At 35.6% G+C, this 18,653-nt stretch overlaps 1 protein-coding gene across 2 annotated transcripts in view; it reads left to right on the top strand.

The window, feature by feature from the left end:
- Positions 1–535: 535 nt before the first annotated feature.
- Positions 536–18,653, top strand: part of LOC128994819 (arf-GAP with Rho-GAP domain, ANK repeat and PH domain-containing protein 3-like) — a 33,470-nt gene continuing 15,352 nt past the window's right edge. The window contains exons 1-8 of one of the 2 annotated variants that reach the window (XM_054419617.1): positions 536–836; positions 2,386–4,404; positions 4,871–5,057; positions 6,521–6,638; positions 11,509–11,754; positions 12,901–13,113; positions 13,770–13,960; positions 16,111–16,233. In XM_054419617.1, the coding sequence (XP_054275592.1) occupies positions 2,405–4,404; positions 4,871–5,057; positions 6,521–6,638; positions 11,509–11,754; positions 12,901–13,113; positions 13,770–13,960; positions 16,111–16,233 (3,078 nt within the window). In that variant the 5' untranslated portion in view covers positions 536–836; positions 2,386–2,404. Of the gene's footprint in view, positions 837–2,385; positions 4,405–4,870; positions 5,058–6,520; positions 6,639–11,508; positions 11,755–12,900; positions 13,114–13,769; positions 13,976–16,110; positions 16,234–18,653 lie in introns of both variants that reach the window. The other variant, XM_054419616.1, reaches the window with a different exon arrangement.

Genomic DNA, 18,653 nt, shown 5'->3' with positions numbered 1-18,653 from the left:
GAGAGAGGGAGAGAGAAATCTTTATAATTTATTTATAACAAATTATTTTGCAGCAATACATACAACAATAAAATATCACATGGGTCACAATGACCTGTGCGTGATAGTCCTTATTTGGCTGCTTAATCAAAATTTAAGTTCTTCATACTTCACAATACATCTAACAATAACTTGGTAAAATAAACATAAAAATTAAAAAAAATTAAGGGGAATTATTTTAAATCTATTTATGTTTTATCAATGGTTTAATTATGATGTCAAATAAAACATCTCACACGATCTCAACAAATTTCTGCACCTTCTACCTTCTACCATTGAGTATAAATTCTACGTACTTCCATGGTACTTGGTACTTCGTTATTCTCTGTCTTTGCCTTGCCAGCTGCCTCTACTACTGTATCTGCTTTGTTCTCACCGTCGTAATTTTACGGCCATGGGATGGGAAGTGATAGTGAAGTAGTAGAATGTAGAATGTGATCAGCTGTGAGTCATCACTTTACCATTTAGTAGTGTTTATTTTGCATGATCTGTGAAGTGTCTTCTGCGTATGTCAAATTTTAGAAGTGAATATTAACAGAGACATGTTTTTCTAAAATGCTCAATAATTTAAAAATTATTTTCTTTTCATGGAGTGTGGGGACTAGGGGGTCATCAGTGTTAGGTAGACGTTAAGCAAGAGACAAGACTAGAAAATATTTAAATAAATAATGTCTTTGTGTCTTGTGATTATGACAGCTTCACACGATAATACCTAAAAAATACGAAATCCTAGATTTCAGTTTTCAAAACTACGATTTAAGGCTTAAAGTAAATGTTTCAAGCTTAATCGCCCTTTTGTAAGTAGGGTCTAATATATTGTGTTCATTAGACATTCTAACACATTTATAGGTTAAGTTTTCAGGAAATAGGGCCTAGAGTCTATTGTTTGCTATGCGTTTGGTTTACTTCACCCAGTTCAGCCAGACATCTATTTATTAAAGACAAGCATGTTTCTTTAAAACCTTTTTCTCAGCTCGTGTGCATCGTTGGGAAAATCTGCGCATACTCTTTGAAAGATATTTTCCTGTAGGTTAAGTGTGCAGAATCCCTTTATAAAATAAAATAGGCTCAAAAATAAGCACAACAAATTAATTTTAAATTTGGAAATAATTAACATGGGCCTTAGGCCTATGGGTTGCCATGCTGGTGGCTAAATAACAACAAAATATAAACATATCAATCAATCAACCAATTATTTAAGATGGGGGCGCCACTATATGTGCATATTTTAACCCAAATATGAGTGTAAGATGAGTGGCATGATCTTGTAGTCTTGTTAGTTTGACTAAGGCTGTTATGTTCCTTAGACACAGCTGGCTGTTAATTAATAGCCCATACAGCTAATGGCAACTAAGGGACCTACAGTTTATAGTGGAATCCAAACCACATGTTTGCCGTGGTATTAACAAATACTGCGGATAGTTGTAGTACTCACTAGTGTGGACGTTAATTCACACCAGGGAGTACCTATCGCATCCACAGTACTTGCATGCATATATATATCCACAATTCGTGACCTCCTAGTAGCTGGATTACAGGACGACGCCACCGTCCCAGTCAAACTAATGGAAGAAATTCAAATCACCTGTTTTATTTACAGCGTGGGGTGAAAATAGAGACGTCTTTACATTAAATATTTTTGGTTGATTTTTCGACCACTGGACAACCTCTAAACTTACTAGTGAAGCAAACTGAATGTTGTCTAATAAATAGCAAACCATTCTTAGCTTCCCAAAACTTGGGTAGAGTTTCATTTGGCCTAGGCCTACTTTCTATTTGGGTACAGTAAATCAGGCAAGTACCAATTTTAGTAGTGATGGGACAAACGACTGATTTCAACCTTCCGGTGTTTCATTTGATGGTTTTTCTTTTAGCCGATAGTCTTAAGATGATGATTCATACGATGGTTTTCTAGGCTAGGGGTGAGGAGCGTCCATGCTGCTGCTGGAGACAGATAAAACTATGTGACTAGAGAATGAGTAGATAGACCCTTTTCACGTTTTTTCTCAGTTTTATTGATTATACATGGTTTTAATACATTTTTATCTAATTTTTCAACACTCGGAAAAAACTACATGTCACCAATCGTGTTTCAAAATCAGACACCGTTGAAGGGTCATCCACTAAAGGGACGCATTGGTAATTTTTGGAGGACGATTAACATTTCAGTGCGGAAATGTAGCCCCCCCCCCCTCCAAAGAGTATAGGCCCTACTACTCATGACTAGGTAGTTTTCCAGTTATGAGCTCATTTTGGTGATTTTGGAAATTTTCTTCTTGATATTTTAGTTTCTTATATAACTTGTTGATTAACTAAAAATAATATACTGTAATTTATTTCTTTCAGGTGATAGCCTAAGGGTAAAATGGATGAGCTTGGTACAAAACCTACACCTCTGCCAAGAACTAGTCCGGTTTGTCACCCGGAAGCAAACACCAGTGGTAATCAACAGCTGAAAAAGCCTGTTCCTTTACCTAGGTCATCGGCTGTAAAGATGACATCCCACCCATCATCAGCTCTTAACCAAGAGGACAAGGGAAGTTCAGAGAGCACACCCAGCTCGTTTGAAGATGTCATCACTAAAGGTTACAACACTTTAACCAAGAGCTTAAGAAATAAGTTAAAATCTGCCAGCGAAAACGTACAAGGTAAAGGAAAGGCTGTAATAGAAACCACAAAAAATGTTGGCTTAAAAACTGAGAGGTCGGTTAGGGGTATTTTGCATAAACGTCAGTCGGCTGTACCGGTTGTAAATGCCAAAGAAGAAGTAGACGGTGTAAAACCAAGATTAGATAGATGCCAGTCTTTACCGACAGAAGATATTTTTGGCTCGATAAAATTTGGATCTCCTATTCAGGGAGATAAATATGATAACGCTTATGATTCAGATGATGAAATTAGTTTACCACCACCTGAATACCCTCCCCCACCGCTACCCGATGAGTCATTATATGATGAACTTTCTACTAGGTCGAGTCACTCAGGAAGCCAAGGTGATTATTATACTTGCCCAAGTTTAATTAGCTCCATGCAAGACATAGACAGTGCCAGCACATATGAAGACTTACCTGACTTGAAACACCTAAGTTTATGTGGAGGTGGAAGCGATTCAAACTCGTCACAAAGCTGTGAAAACGTTACCAAGGGGCCAGGTGTCAGTGAGAGTGATTTTGGACAAATTCTTGGGATCAACCCTCTTGTTATGCGTGATCATGACAGAGTTGCAGTATCTAGGTCAGAATCTTGGAGTTTTTATGACACAGTTCACATCCCCAAACCAAAGACTGAACAATATGTTAATGTCCAGCCAACGTCAGAACAGTATGTCAACGTAACTATTCGGGAAAATGAAGACGCGGAGAAAAAATTTCAAATAAAGTCTTCTGACACTGAACACAAAACAACCGCCTTGAAACCTCTACAACCATTAAAGTTTAATAATAAATCAGATTCAAAAGCTGTAAGGCAGCAATCTACAGTATCAAGTACTGGAAGTGAAGGAAGCTCGATGTCTGTGCCAAATGAGCTGTACACAAATTGGCATCCTTTGATGTCATCTAAGTTCAAAGAAAATATTAATCTGGCAACCAACCAAGTTAAAAACAAATTTTCTGCTAAGACGCTATTTTCAGAATTTGATCCACTTTATGAGAGATTAAATGCTGAAACTAAACTGGATTCTAAAGTAGAAACCGAAAGTCTCCCAGTTTTGAACACTGATGAGTTCATGAGGCTGGAAGACACGTTTGAGACTGCTTCTCTTCCAATACCTCCCACCAGATACGATTCAATAACTGACGAGTCAAAAGAAACTCCTGAAATACCAAACGATGTGGAATATTTTCTGTATCAGAGACCTATCACCAGTGTTGCGGTTAGTGATGAAACATTAAATGGTGAAAGCAAAGAGAATCAAGCTCCCGATGAAAGTGCGACAGCTGAAAATACTCCTTGTGGTTCACCAGACAGAGAATTGTGTGCGGGAAAGAAACGATCATCGAACATAGTGCGGAACATGAAACAAGTGTTCAAAAAAGTAACCGATACTTCACAGTGGTCTCCTGGCGTGATAAGGAAATCAAAACTTAAAGAAGGTGAAGATCTTGGTACGGTCACCACAGACCAAAGTTCCTCTGAAGATAACCTAGAAAGACCAGTAATTAACTTGGCCTCAGGCCCTCTGCACAGTGGTTTCCTCTTCAGATCTCCTTCAGGAGGAGAGAAGCAAAAAGACTTTGTTCAGAAGTGGTGTCAGTTGGCCGAAGGTCGATTGATGTTTTCTGCTGAACGTAACAGTTCAAACAAAGATGTTATCATGGTTGAACTCATCTATAGTCTGCAGATTGTCAGAGAGACCAAGCTAAGGTAAATTATTATTACGCTGTGTAATAAGCATCAACATATTTTCAGCTAGCCCAAAATTCACTAGCAAGTATGGTTGAAAATATTAATAACTATCCTTATTGGGACAAAAAAACTTAAAACTACAAAAATTTAAAGAAATTAACATCATTACCAACTTTAGTTTCAATTTTGTAATTAAACTAAGCACGTAATTTTATAGTTTTATTTCTTGGCGAAATGTCCTAAATAATCTGAATTTTTACTGAGCAATATTTGCAAGGTAGCCTATTGCACCTTCTTGGCATGACAAAATACATAGCACTCATGCAGAGGAATATAAACTTAGTTTCGCTTTAGACTCAAAATAAGATAACCAAACTGATTGCTGTACATCGAGTAAAAGATGTAGGCTAGTGTATTTAACCACCTCATTATCAAAAATTCAATAAGTTAACCAAATCATTTTGACAAATCAAAAATTTTGTAGCAATGATGGAGAGGACATTTACTGTATGGAGATCAGTTGCTCTCAGCGAGACAAGCCCCACCTCTTGGGGTCTCCGGGAACTACTGAACGTAGAATCTGGATGCAGAAACTCTTAGAGAGTCTGACTCTCGTGTTCCCTCCAAGACTAACAGCTGACTACACTAGGGCTGGCTGGTGCTATTTTAAGGTGAGACCTTGCAAATCCTTACCCAGATATGATTTTAAAAATCCTTTGTGGAGATTTAGTTTCATTAACCAACATAGCCTACTAGTTTAGTAAAGGGATGGACACCACCTGAAATGTCAGGAAATTTTTGGGGAAAATATTCTTGACAATTAAACAAAGGATTTTCTTGGGACAGGATTTATTCCAACTATCGGTGATTTTGCCGCAATTGCGAATGATGATTTTGATGATGATGTTTCCGTGATCAAGGGAGATGTTCACGATTTTGCCATTATGCTAGTTGACTATTGGTGTTCTCTTGTTAGGATAGTGCGTGATCTTGGACAATGTCAACTATTGCTTCTAAATCTTTGCAAACTAGATTATTTATTTATATTTTTACTCTGCAAATCATGTATTACTCAGGTAAACACAGCATCTCCTATTCATGAATTTAGGTGGAAATTTTTAAGTTTGTCCTTAAGCTTGTTTGTTTTTGGTCCCTTTTAGCAAATTTCCCATATTGGGAATAAGCTATTACCGTAGGTCTCGTGGTAACACCAAGACACAGAACCGATTTATTTTTTAATTTTAAGGTCCCCAGAGACCAAAATTACCCTCTGTTCAAATTCATATATACATATATTGTGTTAAGAATTCAATTTAAAAGACTTTTGTTTCATTAACTACTTTTAACGAATTTCCCATATACATTAGTGAATTTCCCATATAGGGAATATGCTATTACCGTAGTACTCATGGTAAGACCGGGATCCGGGACCGATTTACTTTTTTGTTATATAGGCCTATATATATATATATATATGTGTCCGTTAGCGCGATAACTTGAGCAAAAATTATCCGATTTTGATGAAATTTGGTAGAAACGTGTAAACCTACATTTATTCAAACGAGTTCGCGAACCAGCTTGATCGGACTATGGGAACGGGGGTTTAGGTGGGGGGGGTTTTATGGGGTGAAAATTGGGTTTTCCCATTTTTGACGCTTAAAACATAAAATTTTACAATTTCTTTCCAGATCATTTTGTAGAGCTTAAAAAAAGAAATAATTTTGTACATTAAAGCTTAGTTGTGCCCTATTAACAGTTATGGAGATAATACAAAAAATTGTAAATTTAAAATTCCCATGTTATTCTTATGGAGAATAAACTGTTGTAGTTTGCTTGTTTATGTTTAGATTTTAATCAAATTTGGCAATTCAGTCACTTTCATACTAAGATATCAACATTTGAATAAAAAACACCTCAATACCTTCCCTATAGCAGCAAACCTAAGTACTCATTAAAATTAACGTTATTTAAATAAAAAATAAATTTGAAAATTTTTGGGAATATTATAGTAGAAATTCAGTCAGGTAAATGGAAATTTGCTTTTTCTGCAGGTTTGCTGCGGCGGAAGTATTTTATACTATCCTGGTTAAAAAAAGTTTTAGTATAAAAGTTATGCACAACATTACATTTCTAGGAAGGAATCAGTGGAGGTTGGGTAGCTGCTTGGATTCTTCTTCACAAGCGAACTCTGTTTTTCAACCCAAGCAAAAGGAAAGTGTGCGAGATAGACCTGCGAAAGGCAAGATGTGTTGGTGAGTAATTTATTCATTTCCTTTCAAATTTTTCTTACACTTGTATAATTTATTTAAACAAATTACGATTGTTTTTAAACTATCATAATATTTTTCTTATGCATTCTCTCAGGGGCGGCTCCAGAGGGCAGGCCAGGTAGGCCCGGACGTACCAAAAACTTTGGTAGATATTTCAAAATTATAAACAAATAAAGAAATTTAATTATATTCAAATAAAGGGAAATAATTCAAACTAATTATTTTGCATTTAAATTTTAAAATTCCGCCCTTTTTGTGGGGAAGTTCTTCAAACCTCTCGTCCTTTCTTGATCCTTGTAAGGCCTACCCAAAAAAATATTCCTGGAGCCGCCCCTGGTTCTCATAATACTTCTTTAGTTTTAAAAGCGGTATTGTTATTGTATTAAATACAACATTGAATGAATCATTATGGTACTGACTGCCATTTTAGCATTTTATCAGTATCTAAACAACGTTTTAGTTTAGTTGTGTTTCAAGTTTTGCTTTAATATCAGGTAGTCAAAAGAATTTTTAAAAGAAGGAATTTTATTTCAGAACTAGTATTGTGTCGTGTCCTTCTGTTTTTATTTTTCAATAATATGGTGAGATCATTTTCTACCACGGGAATAACAGTTTTTTAATACAATACATGTATGGTTTGGTGAATATTTCAATTTGTTTACACGAGTGAATCATACATCTGATATGAAGATTTTAAATTACATAACTGTTGATCATTATTCCAAGAATGTTACTGTAATTAATCAAAAGTTTTGATGCGCATCGCAGAGGATTGTTAAACATTCAATATTCTGGTAAATTAATTACCGTACATAAACATTGTACCAACATTGCTTTAATTGAAATTGCTAATACATGATACTAGTACAGTATGCCTCATATATGAACAACAATAGGTCTACCCAAATAACAAAATTACATTAATAATATCCATAAAATAATATTGTATCTACATTTTTTTATATTTTGTAATCTATGCAAAGTAAGAACTTGTACTTGTAATTTATGCACTATAGGTTGTACTCTGAACTAAAGATGAGGCTCGTAAAGTTATGGAGCAGTTTAGTTTAGCTTGCAGTACTCAATTTTTATCTCTTTTAAGATAAGGAGACAAATTGTTAGCATGAGTCACTCTAGTGTAATCTTAGCAGCTTCCTTCCTGCTGCTGTTAAAACTCAATTATAATCTAATTATTATTTATGATTTTAAGTTATTACTTATTGTTAACAAATTTTTTTCGTCATATTGACATATAGTTGAAAGACAAACATTGGCCATATTTTCTTCTTACAGTTGACAAATATAGGCTATAACAAAGCCTAATTTAAAATTTGTAACTAGACTTATTTAATATTTAATATACAAACTATACAATTAGATTTTGAATTACATCTTTTGGATTGTATAAACAGGGTAAATAGAAATGTTTAAAGCATGTTTACCCTCTGAGCAAATAGTAGGCCTACTACTGTGATTTGTAAGCTGTATTTATTTGTACCTGATATTAAACACCCAAGTGGTAAGTTAGCCTAATTTGAAATTTGTCAACTAGAAACAACATTTTATATTTTTCTAATGGTAGCCTATGTACTTTTTTTATAATTTGTTTGTGTCGATAATACACATTTTAATTAAGTAAATTATTTTCATTTTTTTAAGTTTAAAGGGTTTTTTTTATTTTTAGTTCCCAATTATTTTATAGGAAGATGTATTTAGATGTTTTATGTTCTGACTTGGTCCTTAACGACATAATTGCTGTGTGTGATCGGTTAACGGCAATTGATTGAGTTTCATTTGAGGTCACGGTCGTCAGTCTACCCAATAGTGACTCATTGTTTTACAACTCTCCAGTTGTTTACAACAGCTGTTTGATAAACAAATGAATTACGTAACTAAATCCATAATCTTTGTTGGTTCAACCAGATCAAAGCATCAAGAGAACACTATGATTTTGAACACTCTTCAACTGGGTGCATATAAGTGGTGCATATATATATTTATTCAAATAATACACTTAGTATCATTAGATAACCAAGTTTACACCGTATTTTTCTTTCAAAATTTACAGTTAAATTTACAACAGAATATGAATTTTGTATGTTTGTTTTTTAAAATCTATATAATTGATATGCGAACACAAAGTTTGTCGGTTGAACTAATCCGCCATTTCTTAAGCGATTTTATCCATTGACGTCTCATTGGAAAGAACGTGTCGCGTAGATTTGCAAACTGGCCTTACATTTTTGAAAACGTCCCTTGTCAAGATACTAACGCATATATTTTTTCTCAAGAATAATAATTGAAGAAGTTAATAATACAAAAAAAAAACAAACTACTTTTAGTGTATTTGTTCTTTTAATCTTAAATGTGTTCATATTATTCATATTTTATTTATATTTTATATGTTCATATTTAATATTACATAAATGTCGTAGTTCACCCTTTAAATGTCTTCTTTTGATTGAACTGGCTTTGGTTGTCGTCGCCGACATTCTCACAAACGCATAAAGTTTTCTTTCAAATATTTAAGTAAAAAGATCTTTCCCGTATTCAGTTTTTTGCCCTTAAAATTACGTAGACTGATAACAGAGAGGCCTACGCACAGGCACCTGCCCATGTAGGCCTATCCCTTAAGTATGGCAGATTCATCTGACAATAATTGTACTAGTTAATCTTGCTTTCTGTTTTATTATCTTCTGTAATGAAATTGGGATAAATAAACGTTTCATTTCATTTCATTATGTCTGTAAAACAATCAAAATAAATCTTGTCAATCAAAATCATTTTCACACTGCAAAAAAGAAATTTGAGTTGTTGGATAGTTTGCATCTTGTGCTAAAGTACATGGAAAAATCACTATTTTAACATACTAATAATTTAAGACTACTGTATTTCATTTTAGAAATTGCTTTTTAGGTCAAAGATAACTACTTATCTACACTCCAGCAGACACAAACAACAATTAAATAAACACTTTAAAAAAATAAAAATGAAACTAACTATCTTTTCATAAATTACAAATAAGCCTACCGGATTTCAAATGTCTTCTTGGTACTATGTAGAATTTCCATATCAGAAGTAAATATATAGAAAAATCAGCAAAGTTTTGAGCCTCTCGAGCGTTGGCTAAAGCTTTGACTATTGACAAAGTTAATGTATTAACCATTGGAGGGTGGCTAAAACTTAAGGCCATTGTATATATTTTTAGTACATGAATTCTTGATCTCCATTAGATTTTTGTTCTATTCAGCTTGATTTAATCTGTTTCTAAATATATTGTTTGATTGAAAGAGAGTAAGGTTTTTGTTAAAGTTATTTTTTTTCTATTGTTTAAAATTATATATTTTACGATGGTAAATTATTTGGTAACCTTTTGATATGGGTTTCAATATTTTACTTGATTTTGATTTTATAAACATCTAATATAAACGAAAAGTAAATAGATGTTTCAGAGAATCTGACTAACCATTAAACAAATACTTTTATAATGAATCACTCTGTATAAGTAGAGTAGACAGTCATACTGAAATTTGACCTTGAAACCTTTACATCAATGAATTAGTTCCGATTATTACTGTAAATTTATCAATTGATTAACAATTTTATTCTAGAAGGGAAAGAGTCATTTTGATTGTTGTATTATGTACGTATTTATTTATTTTATCTTGGGTTTTGGTCTGATCTGTTAAGAATGGTATGTGATAGTTTTTATTCGTAATCAAAACATACATTTTCATGATAAATATAAATCTTTGAACTCATTGTTGTGAAAACTTAAATAAAATTATAATTGATGTAAGTGTGTGATAAAAACTTATATCAAAGATATTTATCGCACATTATTTTTTAGGTTTAGACGCACTGCTTTTCCCCTAATATTATTACAGCTGTGAATTCTAGCTAGTGACCTGGAGAGTTTCATTGTTATTTGGTTAGTAGTAGATTTCTCATCCTTATGGAACAGTTGAAGCCAATTTTATTGTTAGTTCTGTCCGGTGTCTATGGTGATGTCCCCGTGATTGTGAAAGATGTCTACGATCGTAGGTGGCTATGATAATACCCCTGTGATCTCAGGAGATGGTTACAATTCCACCGCAATCGCAGAAAGTTCCACCAAGGAGCGATGACCGCTCAGGTTGATTTGGCCTAGGGACTCAAGTACCTTAAATCTGGTGCTGAGTAGGATTCTGTATGTTTGATATATTTCATTCTACTTGGGATTACTACTACAATTAATTTTACGGCCCAATTTGAAACATCAAAAATTTGAATTAGATACCTTTGGCTACACAAAGCTTAAATATGGAATTGTCATACTTTCGATTGTATAATTATTGTACTGGAAACACATGTATTCAGTAAATTCAAAGTTTTATTAGATCTCTGCTATTTTTCCAGCATGATCCCAGTGGTCCCAGGGGGCTGGATTGGGGGGATGTCCCCCCCAAATATCAGGGTGCCCCCTTTACTTATATAGGCCTAATGGGGTTTAGTTCAATATTATTAAACCATCATCATACAAATAATACAACCTTTTATCCAAAGGTGATTAAATAATGAAAAAGCTTTTTAAAAACTTATTTTGGATGGACCCTATCCAATTTCACCTTGGTATAGTACAATACGATCTTACTAATACATTAATAGGTAACTGTAACAGATAACTGCTAACATAATGTCTTACTATCTTATTTCTGAATTTAGGAAAGACAATGAAAAATATTCAACTAATCATGTTTAAGGGTGACTTGTTATTGACGGCCTTGTTATTGGGTTTCCACTGTATTGGTTTTACCCCATTGCAAAGTAGTACATGCAAAAACTTTATCTTTAAACTCATTGTGTTGTTTAGTTCTCCAGGATCTTGCCGGTGTAGAAGGTTGTTCACGAGTGGCCGTCAAAGGACCCCAAATACGAGTGGACGGGCCCAACTGTGCTTACTACCTGCAGATGAACGAGCCGCATGAGTCGCGAGCGTGGTGCCGTGTTATTCACGAAGCTGCGGTGGACAATGGTCCGACATTGCGCGACCAACAACTCACCAAGGACGATCTGCCAACCATCATCGACAAGTGTATAAACTTCGTATCTGCGCATGGTAGGGATCTAGAACAAAATGTGTTTATTGTCATATAGTCAATTGAATCTATTGCAATTTCAAAAAAAAAAAATACAACATCTGCATATTGTAGGACAGATTATTTGTATGAATTTTCTTCATATTATGTTTTTCCAGTGAGAAATTCTTCATACGGATAGAATATCCTCTCGAAGAGTCATTGTCATGTTTTCTTCTTGAAGTATCTCTCTTGTTATTTCCTAAAGGTGGCGAGGGAGTGGGTTTAAAAGCTTGCTTCCATTGTAGCTAGATTTATTTTCGGTTAGTGCCAGATGGTTGATTGATAATGCTATTAGCTGTTGGCATTATAGGTGTTATATATTTCTTTTGCTGTTCAAGGGTTTACCTTAGTCTTGCAGGACTATAGGACTTTATGAAGCAGAGTAGTTAAAACAGTGATGGTTGAAACCAGAAATTTTGAATCTCAAAACTGAAACTAAAATTTGATGTTTCTCAAAACATTTATGTGAAACATTTTTACTTGCTTGCCTGGTTAAGGTCACTAAAATTACAGGGTATGATTGTTTATTATCCAATCAAGACTTAACGGAATTGGACTCCTGACACTGACATAAACATAAATAACATGACTAATGCATTTTAAACTTAAAAAACATAGTTGTTTATAAACAATAAAGAGGGGCTGAAATAAATTAAACTCCTGACATTGATGTAATAACACTAATATGAGATTAATTTCTAATCAACTCAATACCTCGTTTTGAATGATGAAACTTGCCAAAAAGATCTCAAAATAGCAACTTTCCGAAAGTTTTGGTGGTTTTGAGATTCGATTTTGACACATCACTAACTTCAAGTGTTACGACACCACAGTGGCCTAAGTATCTTAAGTTCAGGATAAGCGGTATTATGGGATTCAAGGCCAAAAACACATATCAAATTTAACTCTTAAGTGGTGTGGTATGGTATCATCAAATAACATTGTAGGCTATAAGTTTAATATTAGTAGATTTTACTACTAGTGGCAACCACACCATAAACTGAACTACAATTTAGGAGGTAGATAATCTGGAAATATGTCTAGTTATCTTAAAGATCTAGGAACTCAAAACGAGTTCTAAAAGTATGAGCCAATCCATTACAGATGTTATGTTACGGTTGCAGGCAGTATGACTGAAGGAATATACCGGCGGAGTGGTAGTAACACCAATGTCGCCAAGCTACTCACAGCGTTCCAAAAAGACGCATGGGCCGTTCAAATCACCAGAAATGACTACACAGAACATGACGTAGCCAGTGTGCTGAAACGCTTCTTTAGAGACCTTCCCGAGCCCTTACTCACCACAGAACTGCACAAAGTGTTGTGTAACGCTGGTGGTAAGTAGTAGATTAATATATTTCTTTTGACTAATTATTAAAGAATACTTTACCTCGGAAGAGAGTTAGATGAATATATTGTCCAGCCCATGAGATGCTAGCCAAACATAGTGGACCACTATGGATTTTTTAACCAAAAACACCGTCAATACAATCAATCTGACAAATTGCCCGAACTTTTATTTCCAATCTGATTTAATGAAGTGTTAAAACTTTTTTGTAAAGAAGGTAAGCTGTGTTTTTTAATTCATAAATGGTCCTAGACAAAGATTCTGCTGACCTTGTCAGGTTAAAGCTAACAAATTTCACTCATCTTTGTCTTTAATTTTACAAAGTGGTCTGGTGTGTTGGGTTTGTATTAAATCAAATTAAGTTATTCCATGTTCGAAAACAATCATTGTCCATCTACTGAATTACCTGTCAGTGATACACACTTGTGTATGCCATTAAGCTGAATATTTATGCAAGAGTGTAGAATAATCTTTGTAACTTACTAGTAAATGGCTTCTGCAAGCCTTCCACCTTCCATTTACATTTCCTTATTTACAATTTTGTTTATTTGACATTTTGATAGAAAGGAACTTCCTCAATACACTGTGTGTTATTCAGCTCCCATTGACTGCTGACATTTCTTGCTACAGCCACTGTTGTTGTAGGACTAGAGTGCAGTGAGGAGGAGAAGGTCTCACTGTACCGTAGTCAGCTGGAGAAGCTTCCTCCAGTGAACTATGTAACCGTCCGTCGTCTGATGGGTCACCTCTACCACATCAGTCTGCAGTGTGAACGCAATTTGATGCCTGTAGAGAACCTCGCAGCTATCTGGGGACCGACACTCATGCACGTAGAGGTACCACAGCATCATGTAGGGTCATTTTTCACTTTTGTTAGTTTGGTCGCTCCGGCACGGTTATGGTGGCTTGATGGTAAGGTTGACTTGGTAGAACCATTGAATATGGATAGAACTAGACTTTTCATTCCCAGGTTTAAGCTGTGGCCAGTTTTATTATATAATTAAAATGGACGAAGTTAACTTAAGTTACTGGTACTGTCATAAATTACTGATTTCCGTAGAACATGCCAATGTTTTGACCAAGCCAAATTGAAAAGTCGACTTGTTGTAAATTTTTTTTTATTTTTTATGTATCATATTGGCAGTCACAAAAGTTAAGGACCAAAATAGAATAAACTATATTGTTTTTTGTTAGTCGCTCATTCAACAATGTTCTTTTTAATACAAAATTGGCTGCACAGCTGGTCCACATAGATGGAATGTCTACTTTAGTATCCAAAAAACAATGGTAGTACTTAACCACACATTTGGAGGGTAATAGGGTTAAAGTATAGGGAATGTTTGTTTGGTAACAATTTAATACATTGGATGTTAATCTTTTAAAACTGGATGTGTAATACAATTATAATCCAGTTACATTTGGACTATTTCTGATAACTCATTCTTCTGTTTTCCTGACTAATTCTAAGCCTCTAATAAGGATTTATAACAGTGGTAAAAATCATATCCCTTGTTAAAATGCAAATAGATTGTCTTTGCAGTGCTTACAATAAATTCGTCTATGAAACAAAAAAGCAGTGCAACAATAAATTCATCTATGAAACAAGATCTTAAAACAAATGGATTTTTGATTTGGTAGTCTAGTTGTCAAAAGCTAATAGTTAAATTTCGGCATAGTTAAGTCTAGAAGAACACAAAAAATACTGTGTTTGTCAATTCGTTAGTTACAATTTTTTTTTTTTTATTCTAACACAATTAGTATTAAAAACAAAATTTAACTTTTTAGCTCTGGTTGATCATGACATCAACATTTAAGCAAATGGATAAAGTTGTTTTGTGTAAATAACATAATTCTACGATACTTTGTTCTGTCTAACCAACTTTCCTCTTTGAAACTTATAGGACAGTGTGTTAGTAATTCATATGTAATCTAAAACCTAGAAGTACTTTAATTTCAGGTGGTTGGGAAGATTTAGTAAATGTATTTAAAAAAACCATCTTTTTGCATGGCTTTCTAATGAAGAGAAGGTTCTAATTAGTTATTCTCAGCTATATTTTTTTCCTTTTTTTCTATTATAAAATGTGCTATAAATAAAATGTTCTTTCAATTTCATGCCTAGTCAAATGGGATAAAAGTCCATTGTAAGTATCCATTTTCACATAGTGTTCATTTGAATTCAGTGGAAAATGGTAGATTTGCATGGTTTATCAAACTAAATTTGTATGATCTACAGAAGTACAGGACCTGAATCAAACATCATATACATAATAAAATTATAGGAATAGCATCATCGTTGTAGACAATTTTGTCGAAAGTAGAAATGCATATTTAAAATATGGAAATAAAGTCCAAAGACTATCTCTTGAAGGTTTAGTTTCATGTTTTAATACTAAGTTCTGGGCAAAATCTATTTTGCAAACTGATCTGCAAATCAAAAGTAAAGTAATCCATGACCCAAATGGGGGAAAGCTTATTGAAAAATATCACTTTTGAATTTTAATGCATCATTAAAAACTTTTTACCATTACAGTTGGTTAACATTTTAGCGTGTAAAGCAAATATATCCTGATATTTTTATGCTCATTAGGTTTTCAGATATTAGCATTTAAAACTGGATGTTTCTTTTTTAAACACTCTGTATTATATCTTAGTTTTTACCACCATAAGCTATTGTCAAAACAAAACCAATCCCACAACATAACTATCATGTCAACATCAATTGAGTGTTGACGTATGATGGGAACCTACGTCCTAAAACCTCACCTAATCCTAAAATCTCACTGGATACTAATGTGTACAAGTACTTTTTGGTTCAAAAAATGTTACCATACTATGGCAAAGTGCATACTTTAATACCTTTTTGATTAGAATATTTTTAAGTAGGTTACTTGTGTAATGCTTCAAGAATTTTTCTTCATTCCAGTTCTATGTGTACGGGGAGAAATGCAGAAGGTAATTTGTTAAATTGTTTTCTGCCATTTTACAGACTGGTCTGGAAGGAGGGTGGTCGCGGGCTGAGTCACAGGTCATATGTGATCTGATCGCTCTCTACCCCCAGCTGTTCCATGTATGCGGAGCCGAGCTGGCCAGAGAGGCCAAGATACAAGAGGTATGTGTGTAAACACTGACTAGGAAATATGCTTCTGCTTGTGATAATACAGAAAGAACCTGGTATTACAAAGAGATTTGGTTAACTTATATGGTTGTGAAACTATACAAGTTAAAGTAACAATAAGGTTGAATGTTTTGTTGTAATTTCTCACCAAATAGTTGTTTTCGTAAGAGTGTATGAAGATTGATTCGCTACCAACCTAATCTAATATTCTTAAATGCTCGAATGACTCATAAATACATATCCTCTTTTGTTATTCCTGGATCTAGATGTTGACTAGGCATCTCCAACTTCTTCTATCTATTCACAATTTCCTTTCCTTCCACCATCTGACATTTCACATTCTCTTCACTTCCTTCGTTCACCTTAGTCTACCTCTTGGTTTACTTCCCTATATCACAATCCACAACATTTCCTAACAATTCTCTCGTCTCATAATTTTCTCAAATTTTTAAACCATAATTTTATCTTCTCTCAAGCTCCAACTAACCTTAAGTCTTCAGATCCCTCATTTCTTACTCTATCCTACCTTAATTCATTCATTATGATTGGCCACCAGATTCTGTTTTATATTTTTTACGTACCAACATTTCGATCACAGCTCTTACTCGGATGGCACAGTTATTGGATTTTATGAAGCTATAGGATTGATTGATTGATTGTGTGAGGGTGGACTCAAGGTCCAAGCACGTCAACCGAAGCTTATTGTGCATCCCACTTGCCACTAAGTGGGTAAGCCTATACCTGTGTCCCTAACTAGGTGCAGGAGCTTTTGCCCAATGTTAGCGTCTGGTTCATCACCTGGCTGCTTTCCATCGGAGTCCAGAATGATGTGTTTAGCAGTCTCATCGGACTGATTACAAAGTCGACACTCCTGCTTGTCATTGACAATTCCTAGAGTGTGGAGATGTTTCCTGAAATGGCCGTGTCCAGTGATAAGAGCAAGTACCTGCTTGACCTGCCCTCTCCCCAGCTTTAGCAGCCAGCGAGTGAAGGGGGTGCTAGGTTCTGAGAGCAGTTTTTTGCCAAGTGATTGTCCAGGATAATTACGCCAACGCTCAAGGTGTTGTCCCCTGGACCATTTGTTTATTACATGTTTAGCGGCCGCTTTGCTGATGCCACAAAATGGCTCTGGTCCAAAGAGTGGCCTGCTCGCACCTTTTTTTGCCAGCTTGTCTGCACTCTCGTTGCCGCCAATGCCTACATGGCCTGGGACCCAGCCGAGAGTTACAGAGTTCTGTGATGCAAGTCTGCAGAGGGTGTTGAAACACTCCCAGACCAGTTTTGAGGTGACTTCATTTGAGTCAAGAGCTTTGAGAGCAGCCTGACAATCAGATAAAATCACTATCCTTTTGTCTTGGTACCGTCTGGCTAGTCCTAGATTGGCACAAGCCAAGATGCCATAGATTTCTGCCTGGAAGATGGTACAGTATTGTCCCAGACTTCCTGATAGTTCTGTTCTGGGTGATCGACAGTAAACCCCAAAACCAGATTTTCCATTGATTAGGGAGCCGTCTGTGTACCAGACGAAGCTCTCCATATCTTGGAGGTGCCCTTCCTGATGTTTCCACTCATCTCTGGAGCGGAATTCAACATTAAAGGGTTTGGTGAAAACTGCTTCCTTGCTTAGGAAGTCCGAGGTCATGTCAAGCACAGGACACTCAGCCAACGTCTTAGCAATGGCGCAGTGGCCTGCCCCTGACAGGCCTTCCCTCCACAGATTTGAAACCCTCAGACGGTAAGCCGCCTTGAGGGCCTCAGATCTGATGAAGATATCCAGTGGTAGCAGCCCAAGAGCGACTTCTAGAGTAGCTGATGGACTGCTCCTGAAGGCTCCAGTGGCCTGTAGCGTGCCGAGCCTTTGCATGCTTTCTAGCTTGGCTATGACAGTTATCTGATTCACCTTTGTCCACCAGACTAGTGAACCATATAGGTAATCTGAGGCCTGACCACAGCCTCGTATAGCCAGAGTGCTTGTGGGGTTTAATTCCCCAGGTGGTTCCTGCAAACCTCCTGGACGTCATGAGCGCCCATTTGGCCTTATGCAGCGCGTTATTCAGGTGGTTGTTCCACGTCAGCTTGGAGTCAAGTGTCAGTCCTTACTCATACGGTCATACTTGACCGTACTCGACACTCCCAGCTGAGTAGTGCCAATTTTCAGCCTGGAAAGAGAATCCAAGTTCTTTTTCCTGGTGAAAGGAACCACGACTGTCTTAGAAGGATTAATGTTGAGTCCCTCTCTGAGACACCATTGTTTAACACATTGTAGGTTGCCGTTCATGACGTCAGCTACAATGTTTGTGAATTTTCCTTGTACCATGAGGACTATGTCATCTGCATAGCCCTGGACAAAGATGCCCTTGCTGGTGAGTTCAGTTAAAAGACCGTCCACCACAAGGTTCCACAGTAGGGGTGAA

The sequence above is a fragment of the Macrosteles quadrilineatus genome, unplaced genomic scaffold, assembly GCF_028750875.1.
Source record: "Macrosteles quadrilineatus isolate MER2022 unplaced genomic scaffold, UCM_ALF_1.0 Scaffold_5__1_contigs__length_97177068, whole genome shotgun sequence".
Lineage (NCBI taxonomy): Eukaryota > Metazoa > Arthropoda > Insecta > Hemiptera > Cicadellidae > Macrosteles > Macrosteles quadrilineatus.
The sequence above is the reverse complement of the archived record's forward strand: the minus strand, read 5'-3'. Positions and strand labels throughout refer to the sequence as shown.